Source organism: Oreochromis niloticus, linkage group LG23, assembly GCF_001858045.2.
Source record: "Oreochromis niloticus isolate F11D_XX linkage group LG23, O_niloticus_UMD_NMBU, whole genome shotgun sequence".
Classification (NCBI taxonomy): domain Eukaryota; kingdom Metazoa; phylum Chordata; class Actinopteri; order Cichliformes; family Cichlidae; genus Oreochromis; species Oreochromis niloticus.
In genome coordinates this window covers 34,648,860-34,674,700 of record NC_031986.2, presented here as the reverse complement: position 1 = coordinate 34,674,700, position 25,841 = coordinate 34,648,860, and the positions used below count along the sequence as shown (strand labels likewise).

Genomic DNA, 25,841 nt, shown 5'->3' with positions numbered 1-25,841 from the left:
CGACGTCACTGCGATTCCACTTCTAAAAACAGCTTTGGCTGCTTTACAGCGACGCACTGAAGAAGCTCAGCGGCGTTTGGGTTTAAGGACAGAGGCCGTCTTTGCTGCGCTGTGAGGCGGGGTTTTTGTGACGTATTTATCTGTTAACTGTTTGTTAGTTTAAATAATCTGTTATGCGTTTTTTTTTTTTTTTTTCATATTTCCTGAAATATATCTACAGTTATCGTACAGAGCCTATACAGGCTTGGCTCTGTGTGATGTCAGAAAGAGCAAAGTTCCCTTGGTAATCATCTCAGCTGCATGGCTCTGGCTGTCACTGCAGACACTCACCTGCTGTTCAGTTCCCTGTTTTACGAGGGGCAGCCAATCAGACGAGAGATAGTGTAAAGGTAGCCTTAAAAAAAGAGGAGCTAAAAGTGCTTATTTGTGGCACAGAGTCCCTTTCAGAGAGAACTGAATGTCTCCAGCGGATAAAGATAAGGAGTTTGTTATTAGAAAATGTCTGCGATTTTTATAGTAAACATAGACCATTATTATTAGTGTGTCTGTTTGCATGTGTTTGATGTTGTTCCCCTGAAATCAGAGCAAACCCTGCCCCTGCTGCCGTTTGGGGTTAATTCTTCCGAGAGAGCCGGAAAATCCAAAAATCCACATCGTGTACTTAGCAACAACAGCGACGTGTGAACTTCCAACCTCCGCTGAGCTGTCTGGATCTAAGCCTTCAGATCAGTTATTTATATCTCCCATGATTAAGTTCAGTGGATAAATAGGGCAGCACATCTGTTTCAGTATTGACTGGATGCTTGGACCTGTTCGAGCTTTTGCTCGTGCTCACGGATCCATGCGTGCTTGTGAAAAGACCAAGAGTTGCACAGGGATGCGCACACATGTTACTCCTCGTGTGTGTCCTGTCTGCTCTTTCTCGTTTCTTTTTTTACACCACATCAGATCTTTAGTGTAAAAAGTGACATTTGGGCCAGAGATCCACTACACTGCACTGCACTGCACTCTGTTGCACTCTGAAAAGGTCAGCTTTCATTGAAGGAGTGTGTGGGACCAGCCACTGCTTTGTGAGCGCGAGGGAGAAAGAGAGAGGAGTTTCTTTGAATAGCTGGGCCACTTCGGTTTGCTTGGATAAACTATACTGTGGATTCCTGCTTCGTGTCCTCACGGCGTGGACCGTCGCCAGAGTTGCTCTCTTCTGTGCTGAACTGCTCTGTGGATGCTGTAATCTCCTCAGTGCATGGCCAGATTACTGTCTGTTCCATATTGTCTGGTGGCGGGCTGCAGGATGGAGAGAGGGAGGGACGGAGGAGGCTCTGCTCTGATCTGTTGCTACATAAGGAAGATTACCTTTTTATTAATGTATCCATCTGGACATTTGCTATATTTGGTTGTTTGTCCAGTCTGACACACTGTATAAATCTTATGAGATTTAAATCTAAATAAATAAAGGCAGAGATTAGACATAAGTGTTATTTCCCAGGAGTTGTGATGAACAAATGAGTAAATCAGAGCGTAATTTAATTGCGATTAGATAGTATTAAAATACTGTAAATGTTGGATTCTCGTCATGAGTAATACTATTAATTTATTATGCTATTAATCTGGAAATGGTTTCCCGAAACTGGATGATTTTCAGCAAAGAAAAATGAAGAAATGTGAGTGTTCATTGTGGCCCGCCACCCCACCACCCCACCCTTCCATGCGTCTTCCTCTCCATCTCTTTCTGTCTCCTGTGCACTCCATGCAGAAATGATTTCCATTCCTGCTGAATTAATGAGGTTCTGCTGAACTGAGAAAAGGCAAGGGGAGTGAGTACACACAAAGGCACACACACATGCACAAGCAGAAGCAAGCTGGGAGACACACACACACACACACACACACACACACACTATATCCACTGCTGAAGCCATATTTAAGTCTGCATCCACACTCGCACGCAGACAGTGATTCAGCGAGGCTCGGACACTTTTTGGCTTCTTTTAAATTTATTTTTTTTTATTTTCCTCCCTTCGCAGCTCAAGTCTGTTTTTTATTTTCAAGTAAATTTCAGGAAATGTTGCAAAGATGAAAGCGTTGGACGACAATCACAAATAAAGCCGAGCCAAACCTGAGGTTCAGTCAGATTTACACGCCTGTATATCCTCCAGTGCAGGCAGTACAGTGCACACGACACACACATACACACAAATATGAGTCAGGCCCCAGAGCTGGGCCCAGTCACCATGGTAACACACTGCTGTGTGTATTAAACAGTACAGTGATTTGGGGCTGTCGGACGTCCTTACCCCCGCACATAGATGTAGGTGCAGGTTTCCCCCGCTCAGCTTCTCTCTCAGCTTTGGCTGAAGCCACTTTGCGCTTCGTGTAAGTCTCAACACAACGCCGACGGAGACGTGAAGCCCTCTCCCCAGCCAGAGGCCCGATAAGCCGAGCGCCGGCTCGAGTCTGGCTCACGTACCGTAAACGGAGACGGTGGAAACACGCGAAGGAGCGCGCGGTCAAAAGGATGTAATTGCGGTACGTCTGCGCCGCTTGAAAGCTCCATCAAGGATCAGCTGAACAAAGACGAGTAGCACGAGTTTTCGGGTTTGCAGCCGTCATGGGAAATGCCAGACTCGTGAACGCAGGCCACCTCCAACCACAAATGATGCTTGAGACCACCTTTAAAGAGCGACAGTATGCAGACTGGGCGTTCTTTCTTATTTCCTTTTTTTTCTGGCTTCTTTACTTGCTTTCTTCATTAAATGCACATGATCATGCACATTCAGCCACACACACCAAAAGAGCGACCTCGCTCCTTCTCCCCTCTCTCTGCTGTCTCAGTATTTTTCTTTCCCATTTATCATCACTGAAGCAAAGGAACTGATTCCAATTTCATGTGTTTTCATTCCGTTCCTCTATTTACTTATTTTTTTTCACCCCCTCCTCTCTGTTTTGATCCCAGGCAACCAGTCAGCAGTCAATAATCTGTTAAATAGCATTGATCGCCACCATTTAGTTTCCTGGCCAGCTACTTAGGTTATAAAGCTGATCAATGGCTTTGAATGGGAACCACCTAGATAGTGGATTGACTGCTGGGACGTGCTCCGCAATCATATCATTTGTCTTCATTTGCTGTTCAATTATTTGCCGTAATGGCTGTTGTCAAAAACAGCCTCATGCTGGCCCACAATGGCATGCCGAGCCTCAAACTGTGGCGAGCTCGCCGTGCCAGCGCGCCCGACTCGCTCGGCTCACCTTGACTCTGCCCCTCCCCCTCTGCCTCTCTTACTCACGCCGCTGCTTTCCGACGACGCGGGAAAGACATTAGGAGGTAAACGGCACGAGAGGAGCAGTTTCACATGTTGAAATGAGTAAGAGACCGCGTGTGTGTGTGTGTGTGTTTGGGGGAGGGTTATGAGGGGCTTCAGAGAGTGTGATCTCTGAGTGCATGCAGATGGTGCCCATGGATGGATGTGTAGATGAAGCCTGACCCAGACTGGACTTCCTCTTCCCGAGAGCCCCTTCCTGAATTCATTAATCACCTCTTGTATGACACTGCTGTGTATGTGTGTGTGTGTGTGTGTGTGTGTGTGTGTGTGTGTGTGTGTGTGTGTGTGTGTCCAAGTTTATTTACATGTGTGTGACTTAAGATTTCGTTTAGAATAAGTAGAAAAACTTTCAAAGTAAACTTTTTGGTAACACTAACTATATAAATGTCATTCTAAAAGCCTTTCTCAAACATTTTCCCAGCTACGGCGGTTTAAATCCCCCGTGTTTGCTGGATTTTTGAATAGTACCTAATATACATTAATACTACACTGACCTGCAGTAACTAAACTAATCTAATGCATGTAAATCACTAGCCAGGAGGCTGTTTTGTCATTCTCCCAGGCCTCATTCCAACATTAAAGAATCTTTAGCTTTATGGCTCCTTTTTAGGGTTTAATTGTGCTTTTATTGCCGGGGCATCCCCACCCTCATTCACGTCTTTCCACTCAGGCTCATCTGGCACGGACTTCCCTCCAACTCTTTACTACTGTACCCCTCTCTTTAAATCTCTTGTCTTTCTGTCTGCCTCTTTTCTTCTCCTTCTTCTACCTCCCCTGGTTTTATTGGAGAAGGAGTGTCCCCATCCCCCCTGCTTGTTTGAAGTGGCCTGCTCATATATCACAGCCTTTCCTCGCAGGATATCCTCCCTCTTCCTGCCTCTCCCTCTCTTTCTCCCCGTCTCCCTTGTTCCCTCCCTCTCTGGGGTCATTAACTGGGGGGTCAGTTGGGGTGCGTGGGACGGGAATACCTGTTAACTCTATTTCTTTTCTACACTTTAACCGTATACTCAGCGGACACGCTCCCCCACACATAGGACAGTAACGGCGAATGTCTCCTTGGAGGAGCTCGGTGTGGCGCGATTCAGGGTACCAGGTAGCGGATGCCTGAATTTAAACATAAATTCAGTCACCTGAAGAGTACAGAGCTTGTCTTGATTTCTGGGATGTGAGCAAATGTCAGAGTGACTGATTTTGTTAAACTGCTTGGTAAAAACCTCCTGACAAATATTCTGTACATCCCTCTCAGCCCTTCAAGGGACCCATCAGCATCTGTGGGTGTGTCTTGGGTTACCTGGTTATCTGCCAGTGGATCCTTTTGGTCGGTTGAATGGGTCGATAACCAGTCGGGAAGTTGTTGGTTCTGAAGATCTGTGATGTTTTTCTGATGTTTCTTTCAGTGTTTTTGTGATGGTACATACAGAAGTGACATCCAGATGGATGTTTTATTGTAAAGAGGTCGTCCACGTTACTCACTCCACTGAGTTTTTAATGTTGTGGCCGAGCATTTCCCCAAAAAGCACATTACTGTAAAATATAAAGTGTAAGAACCAAGTTGTTCTAATTGTTTTTTTAAAAAAAATTAACTTCCGTCATTCAGGCTGAAGTCCGGACTGCGTTTGCATTCATGCTTTACCCTTGCGTCTTGAGATCGACTGCATTTACGTGGAATTGGACTCTAGCTGGAGGCTGGCACTGCGCTCATTATTGAAACTGTCATGTACACAAATTGACTTGTTTATCTTGTTTGCATCGGAGTTATAATTGTGGTTTAACTTGATTAACAGGGCTGAGATGCTCATTGAGATGATCATCAGTGTTTCAGATTACTCATTGCAGTTGTTCTTCTGTTTTCTGGTCCTCCTTTAACTCTGCCCTCAGTGGTTTGAAAGAGAAGGAGCACTTTGGCTTTTGGTGGATGAAAGCTTTGTTTTTGGACCCAACATCTGAACGTACACAGCTTTTAACTTGCTAAGTTAATCTCCGCAATATTCATCGGTGTGTACGGTGATTATAAATCAGTGGTTTCTTTGCTCCTGACTGGCTGAGAATATTCTATTATATTTTAATATTTGTGCTGCAGGGTTGAAATCCAAATGCGTTTTTAAAACATGCATTCACAGCCACGCCATCTCGTGGCGTGGCTGTGAATGCAGCTGGAAGAAGGAGTTAACATAAGGAGCCACGGTGTTTCGTCGATATGCCTACTGATGAATTGGCGTCATTGATGAATCTTTTACAAGTCACCAGCGCGACCCTCCCAACCTCACAGGCTCACTTTGTCCCGCTTGTTTGATGTGTCAGATACTTGTGATAAGATCTGAACCGAACGTGAAGCGATGGCACATTTTACCACACGACTCCCACATTTTCATTATTGCAGTGCTTGGCTCGAACGCGGGGGCGCAACCACTCCGGGTCAGAGAGAAAAAAACGACGGGAAGGATTTGGTCTTAATTGGCCACAAGGGGAACTGTGTCATTTCCTACAAATTTTATACAAAACAAATTTCATCATTACACCATCACGAGGGCGTACTTTGGCGCAGTTTCCCGTTTGCTTCGTTTTATTTGCTCCGCCACAAGGATTACCCCACTGTCCTTCATCGGCCCCTCTCACAGCACAGTTTATTTGACTCTCATTCGTCCTTAATATCTTTCCTTTATGAGATTCATTATTCGCTTCTTCCTTTTCATACTCCTTTAATTCAGCCTTGAACAGCCCCTCTCTCTCTGCCTTCCTCTCTTTCTCCCATTTTCTCTCTTTCTTCTGCTCCTTGTTTTTTCCTCTCCGTGCCCTTGTTGTCATTTAGCTACTTCCCCCCAGCCTACCCACCCCTTCCCTTCTTTTACATCTTAGATTTTGGCTCCATATTTCTCTTTCTCCATCCATCCATCCATCCATCCATCCATCCATCCATCCATCCATCCATCCATCCATCGCACTCTTCAGCTCAGGACAAGGAGGTGAAAGCCAAGCGGATTACAGTGGCAGTTTAATTTGGCTGACCCACCAAGGGATTGCTCTCTACTTTGCTGTGAGGCTCCAGGGCTAGAGGGCTAGAGGGCAACGGGGCTGGGTGGTGGGTGGGGGTGTTCAGGGGGACCAGCAGAGAGGGTGGAGACCAGGTAGTAGACGGGGAGAGGGGGTTGGGTTACTGGGGCGACAGGGAGGGAATAAAATGAGGAAGAAGGTGGAGGATGAGACCTGGTAAACTCAGAGAATTTATCCAGTTTGAGATAAAATGCTCTCCAGGACGGCGATGTTGGTTAGTGTGCACATGCACACGTGTGTGTGTGTGTGTGTGTGTGTGTGTGTGTGTGTGTGTGTGTGTGTTTAGTGCCAGAGGTGGGGGAAGGGCTTTGGTTGTTATTAAGAGATGGAATATTAATGCTACTTTGCCTCTAATTTCTTTCCATCTGTCATCAAGTGGTTGTGTGTGTGTGCGTGTGTGTGTGTGTGTGTGTGTCTTGTCTATGAATAGATACTCCTCAGATATTAACAGACAATTAGTCTGTTCTGTGTTTCAAAGACAAAATCCAAACGTGTCCTTGGTGTGTTTTTTTTTTCGTCCTTTATTCTGAAAACATCAAATCTCGTTTTACTCCATCTCGTCAAAGTCATTCAGACTCATGTGGCTTTCATCCCCAGTTAACGCCAAATTTATCGGTTCACCAAGTACTGCGCCAGATTCTGTCTTTGTCGACCGACGGCCTCACGTGTTTGTTTCCCATCGCTATTTTTAACTAACTCTTGAAATTTGGACATGAGGAGCCAGGATAATATGGCAATTAACGGCAGGGGTGCTCACTTTGATGGGATGAGGGAGGAGGATGGGCACATGAAGTCAGAGGTGGTTCAATTAAAAAAAACTTTTAGGAAATTGCTTATCAGGCTTTTCATATTAGTGGCAGTCTAATAAAATATTATATTATTAATGCACTAATAGTGCTTGAAACACTTAGTTTTTGTTAATGGAGACCTTAAACTTTCTGGTAGAAAGTACTTGAACCTTTGTCGGATTGTTCTGCAGTATTGGGTTAACTTTACCAGAACCTGAGCCTTGTTCTAACCCAGCGCTGGTATTGCTTGGATTTTATCATCGTCTCACTGTTCCCTATTGTCCTACGTCCTATTTTTTGTTCATTCAAAGGCCAAATCGAGCATCTTTCTTGGAGAATGTGAATTTAAAAATTGATTCAGATGGGTATGCAGGTGCTTCCAGTGGCTGCAGGTAAAGGCTGTAGTTCAGTTTATGAAGAGATTAGCTGAATAACCCTACGGACACGATGATTTGGGTCCCCGTGTCCCTCAGAGGTCACTGCACATCAGAACAGTTGTTCTGAGTGATCGCCATTATCCTATGATGAGCAATTGAACTCTTCCAGGATAACAGTGCCCCAATTTATAGAGCACAAGTGGTCACCGAACGATATAATGAGGATAAAAACTATGTGAATCATCACCGTGGCTATACAGGAGAGAGACGTTGGACCGGCGTGCTGGGAAGTGCTCATATCAAAACACTGAGGAATGACAGTGGAGCTCCCCGTTAGAGTTTCAGAGACATGTAGAGTCGATGCCAAGGTGGATCGAAGCAAGTTTTGGCCCAACACCTTCACTTTAGTTTGTAACCTTTCTCTACTTTTGCCGCTTATTTCGTATCCTCGAGACTTTTCTTCATTTGGACTTTTTCCTCCAGTTGAAACAAATTGAAGTGCACTAACTTTAAGTGAAATCTAATGTTCCAGTTCAGAGAAAAGCAATAGTTTTTGTTAATAGTTGCTGGAGCACAGAGCAAACACTGTTTTGACATTTAGTGTCATAACCTCGGCATCGAATGGCGTCCACCTAAAAGAACGCTAGACGCAGCCTTGGAACATGGAAAGGACTGACAATGCTGAGCTGTTTTAATGTCCTAAATAGCTTGTTGTACAGAGCTGAACGCAGCGCAGGGGTCTGAGGCAAGCTGTGTCTGTGGCTCTGTTTGCCTCTACAATGCCTTTCATGTCCCTCATATCAGCGTTCCTTTCATCAGTCCTCCCCCGCTGCGCTGTTTCGGAGGAGGGGTCCGGTCGGCGAGCCGGATTAGCTTCCAACTGGTGCTTGTCCAGATTCTGATTTTGAAGGGGGGCTTAACCAAACTTGCCTCAGAAAAGACGAGAGGAAGGAACAGGAGGGAGGGAGGAGAGGAAAAGCGTTCCTGTGGGGGTGACGCTCCTCTTCGGTTGTTTACCTTGCAATTAACATGCTGGATTGTTCTGTGCAGAAGAAGAAGAAAGTCAAGTGTGTAGAGGACGGAGCAATAGGCCACCGTAGATACAGATACAGCAGGGAGGGCCTGAAGTGCTGCTCGACACCTGCTCTATTGGAATAGCTCTGTGTCCACACAAGCACTGCTCAGCTTTAAAATATAGAAAAACCGAGCCACCCCATACTGCGAGTGTCATGGCGAGGGCACAGACGATGGCACTGACCAATCAGCAACAGATGCCCCCTGGAGGTAAATGATCTAGACTATGATTCGTCTGTGTGTGTGTGTGTGGCACAGTGGTTAAGACAGACCCTCGGAGCTGCTGTCAACGATACGCCACCCTGCGACATGGCGGCCTGGGGGACCTTATTTTTGGCCACACCAGGTGCAAGTGTTTTGGGCTGGTTACATGATCTTGCATGAATGTGTGTGTGCGTGTTGTTGGTTAGCATGTGCATATATAAAGCTGCGATTGTGTGTGTGTGTGTGTGTGTGTGTGTGTGTGTGTGTGTGTGGCCAAATGCTTGAGTCCAGGAAAGGTCAGAGATTGGGTGGAGGTGCCAGGAATAGGGGTGTGAGATGCCTGGGTATCTGCAGGGCTATAACAAACACACACACACACACACACACACACACACACACACACACACATATTTCAAGCCGAGGCCTTCAAACCCAAAGACACATCAGAACAAAATCTGGTCAAAGTGGAGTATTTTTCTTTCCCTCCTCCATCTCCTCCTCATCCTCTCCTCATCCTCTCCTCATCCTCTCCTCTCCTCTCCTCTCCTCTCCTCTCCTCTCCTCACGTAAACACGATGCTGCTTTCTGGATCTGGGATGCCTGAGGGACAGAGCACAGACAGGAGCCCCGTCACCATGACAACAGCTTCTCCGAGCTGCCTGACACCCAGACGCCATTGGCTGAGGGCTGTCGGGGGAGGGGGGAGGAGGAAGGAGAGAGCGCGAGAAAGAGAAGCAGGAGTAAGTTAAGCGAGGGGTAGAAGGAGAAGGCGGGAGGGGTATTATGGGGGTGAGGAGATAAGGGAGGCGAACGACCCCATTACTCCTCGTGGGGCCGTGCGTGCCCCTGTTCAGGTTCATGTGCTGGTTTGCAAAGAGGGAGAAAGGGGAGCAGAGGGCGGGGAGAGGGGAGGAGGTGCAGGAGGGTGTGTGTGTGAGACCCTTGCAGACCCTCGAGGCTTCGTGGAGTTTCTTAATGTTTTACTGTGAGACTACAGGGAGCAGCGGAGGGGGAAATGATTTTTTTTCTCTAGATTTGCTTTTATTGAACGTAAAAAACGTGTTTACACATGAAAACTGGAGACGCAGATACGCAGGAGCCGGTTGCTTCTCGCCTCTCGTGAAGCTTGTAGCTCTGTGGGTATGTTGTGTCAGGCACATAATTTACATACTCTGCTCTGACTGGCTGTCTGATGTCACCACTGTACCAAACATCGTTTCCATTTATTGCTCAACAGTTTGTTTGCCATATGCACACAAATGTTTAATCATTAACTTTGTTTTTTTTGTGTTTTTTATTTCGAGAAATGATGAAGGAGGCTGATTGACTGATGAACATGTTCGCATGTGGGTTGAAAATCCAAATATGATAAATGGTCCTCGTGGTGGGAGCTCTTCCAGGATATACTGGTGCTGTGCTGAAAATGTTTGGCTATATTTAGAAGATGAACTGCAGACTGCATCTCTGTGGATGGCCGGTCAGCAGTGACAGAGCAAACTTTAGAGATTACCAGAGAGAAGAGGCGAGAGGTGGACAGAAAACAGGAAGGAGAAGGAAGTTTTCTGACCTTTCAGTGAGATGGAAACAGCCAAACACGTCACAGATGTTACGTCTGAGAGGCTGCAGAATTATGTAGACAATGCTAACAACCTAACCTCAACATGAAAACACATTTTTTCCCTTTCCAAGCATTTAGAATATGAAATATTCTTGTAATTTGTGCAGTCATTGTCGCTGATGTTTCTGCAGTTTGATGGTAAAAAAATTAACGCTACAAAGCCGAAGGTTCCGCCTGAGAGCGAGCTGCTGATGTGTGCGTTACCTGCAGAAAGGTGGTGAATGCAATGCACCGTGTTTATGTGCAGCTTGGCAGCCTGCTGGCACTGCTCGGAGGGGAAACGGCAATGGAAAAACTGTGTGTGTGATTTATTTATTTATTTTTGAAGTGTGTGTGTGTGTGTGTGTGTGTGTGGCTCCCTGTGTACTGGGTCTTCCTGTCGTTCTGTGATCACTGGCATATTTAGACTAATCATTGAAGAGGGGCAGCATGTGTCTCCATGAATATGATCTCGGCTGCTGCATGGTGTGCATGTGTGTGCGTGTGTGTGTGTGTGTGTGTGTGTGTGTGTGTGTGTGTGTTTTTAAAACCACACACACAAGGGGGCATAAATGTCTCAGGCTGTGTTTGCACATGTGCTGGTGTATCCATCGCAGGAGACAGAATTTACTCTCTCTCTCTCACTCACACACACACACACACACACACACACACACACACACACACACGGGCACGCTCACACACATTGAGCTGTACTGAGAGAAGTAGAGGAGGTTGTTGCTAAATCAGAACCAGAAGTTGAGGCGGAGTGACGGAGGGGCTCAGATGGGGGGTGGTGTGTGTGTGTGTGTGTGTGTGTGTGTGTGTGTGTGTGTGTGTGTGTGTGTGTGTGTGTGTGTGTGTGTGTGTGTGTGTGTTGCAGTATGGGCTGCACAGACTGGTGTAGTCTCTCTGTCTGGGATGTAGAGGTGAAGGTGAAGGGTGGGGAAGAAATAGTCTGAGTTAGATGGGGGGGGGGGTAGAAAGGGATGCTGGGTGTTCAGGGGGTGAAAGAAAAAAATCCCCACCACCCCCACCCTTCCTGCAAACAGGAATGAAACAGTAAGCATGTTTCACCTCGGCCATTAATCCTTTGTACCAACTGGAGACCTGAAGCAAACACAAAGAACTGAAGCGTCTTCTCTCTCGTTCTTTAAATCTCTCAATTTTCTTCCCCTCTCTCTGCTACCCTTTTATTCGCTCTGTTTCCCCCTTCTTGTTCTCGTCTCTCTGTTGCCATCTCTCCCAGCCTTTATCTTCACGTCTCATTCTGTGTGTGTGTGTGTGTGTGTGTGTGCGTGCGTGCATGTGCGTGTGCGCGTGTGCCTGTTGTCCTCTCTCTGTGCTGTGCTGAGACTATGCTGGGGATATTTCTGTCAGCCTCTGTTTATTTATTGATGGTGATGCTGGTGAGAGTTCGCCTGCCTACATGTGTGCTTGTGTCAAGAGAAAGTGCGGCGCTCTCTGGAAATCTTTACCTCCTCTTCCTCTTCTTCATCCGGTCCTCTCTGTGACTCCTTCGCAGTAAATATTTGTCGGCCTCCGTCCTAATGACACTGCAAGGCCGACCCGGGAAGTGCTGGCTTTTTGACCTCTGAATAGCTGGATGGGAACCAGCAGCTCTGCGCTCTCTGGCTTGTCTCTTGTGGAGGATGAAAGGCTGGTGTCACTGAAACGGAGGCTTAAATCATCCCCGAATGAGCACCTCCCTGACACCGCTGTCTCTGAGCCACGCTGCCTGGCTACCGAAATAGTTCCTGGAAGCAAGAATGCAAATAGAGGACATTAATGTCAGTCCTCATTGTATGTCAGGCCCCGCTGAACTCTTGGGAACCTGTCGACTGGTGGTCCAGAGGTCAGGAGGTCCTACCAAGGCTGTTTATCTTCCAGTATGTCTCTGAGGGACAGGCAGGGAGCAGGGCATTTGAAGGTGTGATGGCAGGGAGGGAAGAAACGGGCAGGTTTGTTAGCAGCATCCATCGTGAATGTACTTATGCTTTCACTCTGTGTGCATTACTTGGTCAGAGAGGGGTTCAGATAATGGTAAAGCTGGCTTTAAACTAAAGCAAGTTGTGCCCGATTTCATCAGCTGACAGCACCAGCGAGTACTGGACGTATAGTGTTGCTTGGTCAGTCCATTTAATTCTTCAATCACCGACGCAGCAGTGCAGGTTTGTGCCAGCTTTGTTTCCGACACGTAGACCGCTCAATCTTTCTTTGACAGCATTTATGTTGTTTTTACAATCACCAAATCCCCCAAATCCACAGCTGCTCACAGGTGGTGCTGGTGATGCACATCAGCATCAGTGGGTAACACAATAACACCTTAATGTACAGCTCTAATTTAAGCCTACGGTTTAAAAGCGTGGTTACCCATGTGCAGCAGTGTAATCACTCCAGATGAAAGGTGCAAACATAACCCGATATATGAGTGCCGATAAGCTCATCATAGCACACTGATGCCCCAAACGTTACACAGTAGAGCTACACTTAAGAAAAAAAAGGTCAAAGCAGTGAGACTGGAGTCTAAACAGTCTTTACAACGACAGCTTCCGAGTACAAAGTCTGTCCGTTCGAGCACATAAGTGTTTGGAGGATCTCGTCTCGTGTCCTTCCTCCAGCGTCTTCTACCCAGGTGAGACTCCAAGCTGATACCTCGCGGAGCATTTCGCATCTGAAATATCTGGACAGACGACGGTTTTTGGATACAATTGTCGCAACATCGTCTAGAGTTAATTTGCAAAAGCAGTTATAGTGCTAGTTTTGGATTTTTGCACATGACTTTGCAGCCAGTTTGACTTTAGTTTCTCCGACTGCCTTTCCGCAAACAGTAAATATCGTCGCTGTCAGCAAATCTCCATGTCTCGTAGTCCTAATAACAGCGAAAGAGATTCTCGAATGCTTTATACGACCTCTCCTGAAAGAGACACAGCCAGAAGTAACCAAGTTACTGTCTGAAACGGCAAGCATGGTGTGTTTAAGAGTAGCAATTCGATTAGGAGGTGACATGCGTCAGGATCCCTGGGCTTAACCGTTTCCAGGTAAAATTCTGGATTTTTCACAAGGGATTTTTTTTCCAGTGGAGCTGCTGGTTTGTGTGATGCTACATGATGAACAAGCACAAGTTTACAGTTGAAACACATGTACTGAACTGAAACTGCTCATGGGTCAGCTAAAGCAGCTGTCAAGCTCTTTTTCTCCTGTTACTGAAACACCCACCACCACCACCCCATCCAATTTTCTCCTTATCGCTTCCCTGTTCCAGCAGTCCTTCTCTTTTACCTTCGCTCTTGTTTTTCCACCTGTTTATTCTTTTTCCTAACAACTTTCCTTCTTTTCTTTCTGCCTTTCTTCCTTCATTTTCCCTCTCTGCCTCTCCTCCACATGCCTCAGGGTCCTCAAGAGTTTCAGGAGTTCCACAGACTGTCCATTGTCTTGGGAATGTGGTTTGCTGTCTCCCCTCACCTCCTCCTCCTCCTCCTGTCTGGCTGGAGACAAGGTTAGGTGGTGTTCAGCTTCTGGGTCCACAAGGCCACTGGGTTACAAGACGCTAACCTGATTAACTCCCCGCACCTGGACCGAGTCAGCTGATCAGGCTAAAGTTGAATATAGGCTCTTTTAAAAGAGGAGAGAGGATAACGGGCGTGTGAACGTAACTGTGTCGAGATTCTGGGATCAGCAGATTTACCACTGCGTGAACAACATGGAAAGGGAACACAGCGAATGATCGGATATTAAAGATCTGAAAACAAGAAAATAAAAACACGTGTCAGTGATGGCTTCCCCGACCGCTTAACCCATCTGAAGTCAGTGTGTTTGGTTTAAGTCATTCTTAAAATCCATCCTTAGTGTGAGGGAAGAGATGACATGCCTCCGATTTCTTATCAGGCTTCTTGTGAATTTCTAAATATATCAAAATACTTGAATCATCAGTTGTGACTTATGAGGTGAATGCTCCCTATGTGGTGGTGCCTCTGGGATACAAAATGGAAATTGGTAGCACGTGCCGTGTGTGTTTCTGACTGCGTGTGTGTTTTTGTGAGCATATATTCATATCTTTGTGGGGAGCAAGAATTGTTGAAGTTTACTATACTTGTGGGGACCAAAATCCTGGTCCCCACAAGTATGAAGGCATTTTTGAGAGTCAAAATGTGGTTTTAGTGACAGGGTTACAACTGGTTAGTTAGGGTACGCATGTCAATTAGATGTCCCCACAAGGTATGAATACCTGATGTGTGTGTATTTCTGTGTGTGTATTTCTGACTGTGTGTGTGTTTCTGTGTGTGTGTGTGTGTGTGTGTGTGTGTGTGTGTGTGTGTGTGTTTCTGACTGTGTGTGTGTTTCTGACTGTGTGTGTCTCGCATACCCAACCCCCCATCCCAGCGTCTGGCACTCAGGAGGACTGCTCCTTCGCGAGCGTGTCTTCCTGCCAGGGCCTACACACACACATTAAAATAGAAACGGGGTGAGTGGATTAGGCTGGTGTGAGATCTTTTTAAATGTGTGGTGTGTTTCTTTTGGTTGCTAAACATAATCGTCAGACACAACCTCAGCTCAGCAGACGGGATCGCATTTGGGCTGCGAGACGAATCTGCAGGCTGTTACAGTAGAAGACGGTAAAAACTTTGGTGTAATTCATCGAATTTTCTCTATCACCACATTACGCATTACAGCAACGGTAATTGTTTAAATACTGCGATGTGCAGACGTCTGACTTCAGCTTTGAGGTTCGCCACATTGCTTTAGGCGCTCTGGAATGTGCACAGCCCAACTGGAACTCCTTGGCTGCTCTCCCTCTCTCCATATATTTTTTATGTTCACGCTATACGGCACCACCACTTCCTTCTCCTTTTCATCTTGCACCTTCTCGGCTCTGCAGAAATAAAATCCAGTTGTGTGAGCACAACATGAGGAAAAAAGCAGAGCGAGAGAAAAAGGAAGAAGTGAGCATGAGAATATGAAAGTATGCCAAAGAATAAGGAGGAGGTAGATATTGCTAACAAGGTTGCCAGAGACTCTTTTCATTTTTAATAGTCCCGTAGGAGGTCTGGCTGATAAAGTGTTATGTTATATTATTAAATCCTGGCAAAGTTGGAGCTGCAACAGATTCCAACAGTGGCAATTGTGAAAGCGAGTCTGTGGGTTTGATAAAATTCACCAAAATGAATGGACGGGATCTTTAAGCCTGCACAACAACATGAACAACACGTGTCCCACATGGCTTTTTTAACTTTTTACAGGTAAATAATTCTTTAATAAAAGCATCTTATATTTTATTTTCAACTTTCGAGTAAGGGATTGCCAGTTGTCGCCTCTTTCTGGTCGATTTAAGCAGCTCCTATCACCTCTTTTGCACTTAAAAAAATAAATCCCTGGAGATTTGAATCCCATACAGCCGAACACAGAATCTGTCCTATTAAAATATGATTGTTTTGGTGGACTGGGACAAACGGTGGCACTGTGGTCCAGTAGGTTTTTCCAGTGTTTCTGAGTAGGATGCTTCTGCTTCCTTAGGCGCTAACATCAGTGATAACAATAATCTCACGTATTGTCTTCCTCTGTGCCCAGTCTAGTTTCGTTTTATCCTATTTTATTTTTAAAGATCAGGCCTTATTTTATTGCTGTAACCCATGTTTTTCCATTTCCTACATTCTTCCAGAGTATTTAAAAAAGTTGAGAAAGCATAACAAATGGCAGAGACGTCAAGCCATTTTTTAAACATACAAAAGTTTTTGTATTGTTGTAAAATGTGCGATATCCACATTCTGCTATCAGCATTTTCTAGGATGTATGGATATGAACATGGATGTCTGAAGCTACAGAAAATAAATATTTACAGATATATAAATGCCACTTGTGCGTTAAATGTCAGTGTGTAGTACACGCACACTACAGTTGTCACAGACTGAGTCCATGTAATTCAGTGTGTGTGTGTGTGTATTCATATCTTTGTGGGGACCAAAAATTGGAAGTTTACTATACATGTGGGGACCAAAACACTGGTCCCCACATGTTTGAAGGTATTTATGAGACTCAAAATGTGGCTTTAGTGTCAGGGTTACAATTGGTTATGGTTAGGGTAAGGGGCTATGGAAACCATAATGTCAATTAGATGTCCCCACAACATATGAATACTCGAGATGTGTCTGCATACGTGTGTTTTAGTGCATGAAGGAAAAATCCACTGATGCTTTTATTCATCTGCCCAACAGACGTTTGGGTCATTCCTTCCTTTATAATTTATATTCTGTACCTTTTTGTGTTACCAGCTTCATCTCAGCATTTCCCAGAATTACATTCTGCACAGCCCAGACAGCGGCTGTGAACCTGTTGATTTTCTGCTGTGGTGTTCTGGTTTTTGTTTTTTGTTTGTTTTTTTTTTGCTTGGAGATGGCAGAGGAAAAAGTGATAATGAAAGCGATGGCAGAGGTTGAGGTTTTGTAGCTGAAAATAGGGAGCACCTCGCCTGCTTGGCAAAAAAGCAACATGGCTTTTGGCTGCATTGCGTTCTTGGTGTAGAGAGGATGAGATATCTGCGCCTCCTTTATGAGGGATTGCTCGCCGTGTAACGGTTGAATCTCGGTGTTAAAGGGCAGCTGATGAAAGACACGGACGCGCGGCGCCTGACACGCTGTAGATGTGGGACTGAGCTGTAAAATGTAAATAAATGCTGAACATTTATTTACATTTTTTGCAAACACTGAGAGAGAGCCATAAATGTGACACATATCATCGGGTCTGGCTTTTTCCGGGGATGATCCGCAGCCCTGTCTGACCTGCACATCTGAGCGTCTCACCTCAGCGAATAGCCAGGCATACTTCAGAGGGCGGAAGGATGCATGATAAAACCTTTTCTCCTATCTCTGACAAATACTCACACACCTTTCTTTCTCTGTCTGTTAGGTTTTGTCTCTGAGCTCCAAGCGTTCTATTATTCCCTAATTAGTAGCATTAATAATCTTCAATTAGGCATTTAGCTTTGTGCACGTGTAACTCCTCATCCTTTGCTTAAAGTGTGTATGCGCGCGCTCGCCAACGAGCGTCATCGCAGCACCCTGTCCTCTGGTTCTGTCGTGGCTTTCCACCCAACACCAACTGTCTAATGAGGGAGTGAAAGGCCACGGGCGGAGTGGGAGGCAGGGGCTGAATATCAGTGTGTGTGTGTTTGTGTGTCTGCACACGTGTTTGTGTGTGTAATTAAAGAGAAGTGCCAGCAGGGGGGACCGGTGTCAGAAAGGGTCACCAAGAGAGCAGCGGGCCATCGCCAAGCTTTGGTCATTAACTACCGAGCGCCGGTAAAGGCGTGTGAAGGTACACAAGTGTATGTCAGGAGGCCAGGAACTAAATTAGTCTCCGTAAATATGTGTTTTACTTAGTTTATCCGTGTTTGTGTCACATTTCACTCAGAGTTTAGCTTTAGCGTTGAGTTAAAGACTTCATAAAGTACACCGCGAGTCATTTTCGACATGTTTTATTTATTATATTACTTTTATTATTAATTTCATGAGATTTCTGCGAGCCCAGTGCAGCATTTTTAGATTGCTTGTTTTGTACTAACTACAGTCTTAAACACAAAGGAAAAGAAAAAGATACATTTGGCCATGGCTGGTTGTTACATTATCCATTATTAACATTGTGATATATCAAAGAGATACATTTACTTTTCCTTCTTTTTTAAAATAAGATACAAGATGGCGGCTTCTTCTTCTTCCTCCTTTCAAGGTCGGCAAAATCTTCTTCCTTCACATTGACAGCGGTGATGTCAGTCGACCTGATTTGATCGGTCCGACTGGAGACAAATATTAGGTTAACCGGATTCTCAACAGAACCACTTATTTTGGACATAAAGCCATAAAAGTGATCGTCCACAAAAAACGTGTATCCACACAGCAAAGGTCATCTGGTCAAAGTTGAACCAGGCTGTTGCTGTGTGCCTTTGTTCTTTAATGCAGATGAGACTAAATCCTCTTAAATCCTCCCCGATTGTCCGACTTCTCGTGTTTTTGGTGATGGCACCGTGTTCTCTTTGCTTGATTTGTTTTTATTAGTAAGACTGTCAAGGACCAAAGCTAAAGTAAAACTTAAGTAGTAATATACTGGAATGATCCGGAAAATGCAAATTCCTCGCGATTTACGTATAAATGTCAAACCAAATTTCTGTTTTTGTTTGCTTGGTTTTCCTTATTTCAGGCTGTTTGTCGGTCACGTGGTGTTCCCTCCTCTTCACTCTGTCAGCTGCCATCCACAGAGAGCCACCGCATCAATATGATGTTTACAAGAGGCAGCAGTTGAGGAGGAGAATAGTCTGTGTTTCTGCATTTGTTTGTTTCATCTCACTGTTTGTGTGTGTGTGTGTGTGTGTGTGTGTGTGTGTGTGTGTGTGTGTGTGTGTGCCCACAGTAATTTGTTTTCTTCCCTGACAGGTAGTGTGTGGATTGCCATGGGTTGATTGGTTATCCTGAGAGGTGTAGTGGGAGTTTAGGTGTGCGCTCCGGGGCTGCGTGGGGAGATCCGGGCGGCGTCCCCTCTCACAGAGCCTTCCCTCTGGGCTTCCAGCTCAGAGCAATAACTGGGTAGCTGGGAGGCTGCTCCGGGCGTCTGGGGCCCTAATGTTGGGAGGAGATGGTTCAGAGACAGGAGCAGTGCGAGGAGGAGGGATGTGTGTGTGTTTGTTTGTGTGTGTGTGTACTGCGGGGGGATCCCAAGCAGATTTGTTTACCGGTAATTAATTCACCTGATTGACATAACAGCTGCCAGAGCTATGGGAAGGCAACAGCATATGTGTGTGTTTGTGTGCAAGAACACCCCTGTGCATACTTACCATGCAGATTTTTCTGCATACCTGGTGCGTGTGTGTGTGTGTGCGTGTGCGTGCGCCTGCACAGAGAGCAGACCCAGCCATTGAGGGGATTTCCATGTGGCAGGGTTTGGAGAAGGTTTCCTGGCAGAGCGACCCGGCAGTTCTCTGTCTTCCATCGATCGGAGCCGTCTGTCGGCCGGCAGCACCGCTCACACCGAGCTGCCTCTCTGCTAATCTTTATAGAGTTGACTTCACTGACAGTTATTGGAGCACTTGAAGCTGAGGGGAGGAGAAGGAGGGCCGTGACAGAAGGACAAATGGGAGAGATGGGAGGAGACGGTGATCGCAGTGACAGTCAGCAGGGTTGTGAAAAGTAATTCCTGCTTTGGTTTGCACACGGGCCACATGAAACCAACAGGAACTAAATACATAGACACATAACAGAGTGTTCACTCTGGCGTGAGACACGCGTGTGCAAACACATCTCTGTGTAACTCTACGTGAAAATCAGCCATAACCGAATCACAAGGCTTCGCTCTGTCTTCGTTGTTTACATTAACAACTTCATCTCACCTGCTCTTCAGCAGTTTATGCTTTTTTGTGCAGCAGACAAAGAATGAAAGAGAAAAATAAAGCGATGCCCTGTTTGGGGAAACACAAGCTTGGACTGGAGTCTGTTACTCTGTGTGTGGCTGCATGCGTGAACTCTGTGGTCAGAGGGTCTCGGTTTGGGTGGTTTCGTGTGTTTCTGTGTGCGTACAGTCCTTGGAAACGGAAATAAACACAGGCTTCCACACAGATATTCAGACACACTCACACAGATACTAACAGGTCAGTATCAGTGTTGTTGTGGCCAGCAGGTAGCAGTGTGTTGGCCTGCTTGTCTGGACCCAGATAACAGCAGATCCATTACCCCCTGGAAGCTGAGGTCTGATCACTGGGCAGATAGAGCCACTCACTCACTGTCTGTGGACCTAGCTGGTTAGCCAGCCTCCACCGCGGCGCTAAAGAGGATCACAACAAGGGGCCAAAGGAGGGCAGACCCCCTTCTGTTAGAGGAAATTGTCAAATGCACGTCCTCCGATAATGCCTCGCTCGCATCTCGTGCAAGGCGGCGATGGTAAAGATTGCCGTGGTTATGTCACATCATGGAACACTTCAAAATGGCAGCTGCTGGTGGTCTTATCGCTCGTTGGAGAGATTCGAGTCGTCTCAATTAATAAACGCTAAGAGAACAAACTGAAATATGAAGTTTATTTTCGTTATTTAGCCTTTGTCTCAAGCACAGTGCGGTCTGTGTTATTATAGAATGACAAGATAAGTCTTCCTTTGGAACTCCTCTTCTGGCTAAAGAGGATTACAGTTTGAGAAATGCGCTCCTTTGTTTTCTTGCTTGAAGAGTTACACGGAAAGATTTATGCTCCTCTTCCAGCTGAGCCTCGCGTGCTGTTCTCCCGTGTTTGCTGAACTTACTGGCTTCTGGCTTTAGCTTATTTACCAGAAAAGATATGACAGTGATATCAATCTATTCGTCTAACTTTTGGAAAGAGTTTTTCCAACAAGTGAAACTACAGCGTTAAACAGATACACCTCACAGACACAAAAAGACTTCAGATGCTGTGAATCTCGTCACGCATCAGCAGAGACGAGAGAATATCCTTAACTCGTTTAGCTCATTTGCAAAATATGGAGGCGGCATGGATGGATGCAGGGTTCAGAAATGAAGATGTCGCGTATCAATCGTGTAAGTTCATTAGTTACAAGTGAACCAAGAGAAAACCTTGTGTTTGGAAAAGACGGGATCACGAAGTAATGTTATAAAAGTGCCGTATTGCAGGCGACACTGGTCGTAAACATTTCTGCGGAGTCGCTCTTTCAGTCGAAGAGCTGGATTCTTGGCTCATTTTTTGAAATAATGACCAAATTCGCAGTCACATTTTTTGATTGTTGCCTGGAGGAACGATTGCAGTGAATTTGGGCTATTCATGAAAAAGCGTGTGCTGATTTGGACGAGGTGATGGCTTTTGTGCATCAGCAACTTCAACACAACGGACTAATGCAACAGCATCGCCGCTTACATCAGCATCGCTCTTGTGTGTGTGACATCCGCGGGTGTTTGTGATGAAGTTGTCGTTTTATAATCTCCGAAAATATTTTGTCTTGTAAATTTGCGAGGCTTTGTTTCGCCTAGATGCTCCACTTTAATCTCGGAGAACAGCTGAGCTTTTTCGTGACTGTATTCTCTCTGAATATTACCCTCTTGCGGCTTTGTAATTTTTTTCAGCCTACAATGGGCCTAATACGTGTCGTAGAAATGCGGCGCTGATTATTGGCTGGCTCGGTGGGGATGGAGAGAGAGCTGAAGGAGAACGACGGTGGTGAGGAGTTAGCGCTGTGCAGGTTTTGTGTATCGGGTTTGTTTGTGCGGAGGGAAGAAAAGGAGAGAGATAGCTGTGGCAAAAAGGGCAGCAGCTATCAAAAGCCACAGGCTGCTTTAAACTCCATGTCTGTTTCTTTTTCTATCTTTTCCTCCTTTTTCTCTTCTCTCTCTTTCTTTTTGCTTTCCTCTCCCTCCACCTATCGCTTTCTCCCTCTCTCCCTCTCTCTGCTCCCTGGCCATGCTGATGATTGACGGCCTGAGGGTTTTAATGGGCACTGGAGAGCAGGAGCTGAGGTCGGGGTTGTCATGGCAACTAGGAGAAGGGGCCTTTTGCTGCTGCTTCACCTGAGTACTGTGGAGCCTCGTTGGCTGGCTGAGGCAGGCAGGCTCGCGCGCACGCACACACTCGCTCGTCTCACACACACACACACACTCGTCACACGTACTTACATGCCAGCACCACTTCCATTCACTCTTCCTCCTCCCTCTAAGATGTCCTGCTGTCTATCGAGCCATCTTCTCTTTTCCTTTTTCTCATTCTTATTTCATCTTCCTGTTTTCTCTCTCCCTCCCTCCCTCCCTCCCTCCCTCCGCACGGCCGTTAAAGCTCTGAGACAAACCGCAGTTGGTTAACCGTGCACGCGTGTGTTTGTGTTGGTGTGGACGCATGTATGTCAATATGTACAGTATTCAGCCCATTGTTTTTGCTGCCCATTGTTCAACAGGAGAAAAAAGCGCACCACTGCACACTTTACAGAGTCAGCAGCGGCTGCGCTCTCGCTCCCTTATTTTTATTTTTCAGTTGCTCCATCAATATGGCTCCTTTAAAGTACAGAAGCCCAAATTATGCACGAAAGAGTCCCTCACCAAAACCAAGTAACAAGCGGCGACTTCTTTTCGCAGTTCACACACTCCATCTTGACTCAGAAAACACTTTTTTTTTTTTTTAAATCCTGCGGTGATTATTAGCATAATCAGACCTAATAATGGATCCATTCAAACCCTCTCACACACAAACACACACAGGCTCGAGATCTGAAACAACACAAATCATCTGCCACAATCATGCCCATTATGGGACCCAACCTGTTGCTTAGGCCAACCCCATTACCTGACCTGACCTGACCTGTCGGGCCCCATTCAACCTGGCAAAGGATTGCTGACTAAAGCCCCGCCCACACGTGACGGTCGTGGACCTTCGAGGCTCTCATGTCCTTCACGGTAAAAAGTAATATTGTGAAATTCAGCTACATACCAACAGTGTGCGCTCATATACGGGACTTTTTCTTTCCATATTTTAACTACTCAATACTCTGACTTTTTTTTTAATGCATCTGTCCTAAATGACAGATCCTGATTCACTCTGATGGTCAAAAAGAGCAGTGAGAGTTTCACGTTTTTATGTTTAATAGTTTTCCCCTTCGTATCTCTGTTACTTGCACCTGTTTGTGTCGCTGCTGAATGTCTCTGGTTGCCGAGTTGCTGCTCGTTGCTTCCTGTGTGGACATCTTTTTAGCCTCTGGGCACAATGGACAACTACACAAGACTTCCCGTTCCATCTGCTAATCACTGTTTACAAATACAGATGTACTTTAAAAAACCGATTAACTGTTTACAGACTGTAGCCAATGATTTTGAGATTGTTTCTACGGGACATCGGTGTAGTTCACCGGCTTAAAGCTAATACTAAAGCTAACTGCGTATCTGCCTTTCTCCCAGCTTTCTTGTCTTCTTTTCTCTGTCCTGTCGCATGAAGGCTAATCAGACTCCAGATATACACTCAACCACAAAGTCTTTGGTCCCAAAGACGTTGTCCCCATGTCGCAGATGTCTGTGAGACTGAGTCTCATTTAAGACCTGAGTTATTTGGCATTTATGCATTAAAAGAAACACTGGGAGAGTTCACATGCTTCCCAGGCCACCAGGTCACAGTGGAAGGAAGAAAAATGATGCTTAGCACTTAATATAAGAGGGGTGAGTGTCCAATTTTTTTTTTAGCTGCGTGCTGTATTCTTTATTTTATGGTTTGGAAGATCCTCTTGACCTCTTCCTCTTCGTGCTTGTCTACTGTTGAGGCTGGAAAGAACTGACAGTTCACACATAGACCTGAGAGTAATATAGAAGCATCTGTACTAAGCTCTTCTTCACTGTCTGACCTCTGCTCACCCTCTGAGAGAGCTCTCCAGCTCTTCCTCTCTCGGCCCGCTTCCTATTGTTTGCCAGCCTTTTCTGTTTAAATGTCTCCCCTCTCTCCTTTATGCCTTTCTCTTTCCAGTTTTGGCTCTTGCCTTACTTCTGTGGATGCCACATCCGTGCTCTGTCACGGTTGTTTTCTGAGCCCCACAGATTCACACCCTTTCGCCGCTGCAGTTTTTGCATGCGCGATTGTGCGCGCCCTGCCTCGTGGCCCCGGGGCGTGCTAGTTAGTGTCTGGGCCGTGCAGGTCAGGCGAGGCACGGAGGGAAGTGAGCGGAGCTCCGGTTACAGTGGGGGAAGGGCTGGAGGAGAGCGCTGTGTGTGTGCATTTGTAAATTATGTGGATGTGCGTCCATGTTCAATAGCAGATATTGAGGCTTTTAACTGGTTATGTTTAATCAAAAACCCCATGGTTATAGTTAAGGCCGTTAGATTGTGTTCATCTTTAAGAGAAAGCAACAGTGACTGATATTTTGGTACACCCGTCCATATCCCTCCACAGCCTTTGGAGTAACAGCATCTAGGTCGGTGTCTGGAAGACATTAAGACGGGCTGCTTGTTAGGTGTCAGGGTATCTGTGCGGTCTTAGCTTTTCAGTTCCTCTTCCACAGGAATCATCGCAACTTTTTTTTATTGCTCCTCATGTTGCCCTGGCCATGCCAACGATGAGCTGATGGTCGGCACGACTGAGGCAGCGCCACATCTGTCTCTTCTCCCTGATGTTTAGCATCATTATTACTGTGAGAGAAAAGATTAAGTACAGTCTGAAATCAATGCAAGTCATAGATGCATTCAGGTGACACATTTATGCCCTGTTTTTGTTTTGTTTTTTTAACTTTAGCAGTTATTGGAAAAAAGTGCTGCCCAACGGGGAAACTAGTTTACTCCAAACCCACAGAATTCCTTCCTTAATGTTCTCACTAAATTACCATATTTGCATTTTGTTTTTGTGTCCATCGATTGGTTTATCACAGCGCCCAGACAATCATATCTCTGTCAGATATCGTGAGATATCTGTAATTGCTCCATTTGCTCCAGAAAGAGCGCAATCAGGGTGAAAAAAAGGAAAAAAGTTTGATGGCAAATCGTTTCCGAACAGCGCGTCTCTCTTTCTATTAATTTCGGCAGACACGGGATTGTTTTAACACCTTGCCGATCGCTGATTGTCCCGTGACTGTGTGTTAATCCACTGAAGGGAAATGCAGAGGCTTTTATTTTGGTTTTGTTGTGGTTGTTCTTTCAGAGCGCGGCCGCTGCTCCCAGTCCAGTGATGGGCAACATGCCACCCAATGATGGCATGCCAGGAGGACCCATGCCTCCGGGCTTCTTTCAAGTAAGAAAAACGACCTTCCGTCTGACTTCATCCCTCACCCACCCCCACAATCACCTCCAACCATCACCCCTCCCTTAGCCATTGCTAAGCCTATCCCTCTGTCTCCTCCTCCTTTTTTTTTAGCCTCTTTAGCTGTCCTAATCCCTGTCCAGATGTGTTCCCTTCTCTGTCTCTCTGCGTCCATCCCATATGTCCATATGCCCGGTTTGTTAACTCCTGGTGCTCTGTCTGCTGCTCTAGACTCTACCCGTAGAGTTTTCTGTGTTACCGTGTGCTTTCCAGAATATGAAATGCGTTTGCGAGTGAAAGAGGTGTTGGGTTTGCTGGGAGGGGAGGAAAAAGCAGAGTGAAGAGGAGGCTATTTTCTCTGGTCTGTGTTGCTTCACTAATTCCTCCTGTCATCACTGTTCTCTGAGGGCTGTCTCAAAGGCTGACGAGGTCACTCGCACTCTTTTCTCTGTTTCCGTCACTCTCTCATATTCAAATGAGGACATATAGGAGCCTTATTTGACACTGTGACACACATTAAACTAGTAACATTTACAAAATTGAGGTTTTAAAATAACTGTACCCCCAAAGATATGCTGTGAATTGCTGAGGGTGAGAACAGGAAATCTGAATTTGCTTAAAGCAGCTTTTCTACAGCAGTTTGAGTAAGAAAGAAGTCACCAGCAAATATGAGATTTTTCACATTATACCACGAGCAATTCAGGTGAAACGC

General features: G+C 45.8%; 1 protein-coding gene across 2 annotated transcripts in view; it reads left to right on the top strand.

Annotated features, from left to right (window-relative positions):
* Nucleotides 1-25,841, top strand: part of ssbp4 (single stranded DNA binding protein 4) — an 83,958-nt gene that overhangs the window by 36,236 nt on the left and 21,881 nt on the right. Inside the window, exon 5 of one of the 2 annotated variants that reach the window (XM_005478723.4) lies at nt 25,031-25,120. The exons of the other annotated variant lie outside the window; for it this stretch is intronic. Coding sequence (XP_005478780.1) covers nt 25,031-25,120 — 90 coding nt within the window. The remainder of the gene's footprint in view (nt 1-25,030; nt 25,121-25,841) is intronic. 2 annotated transcript variants of the gene reach the window in all.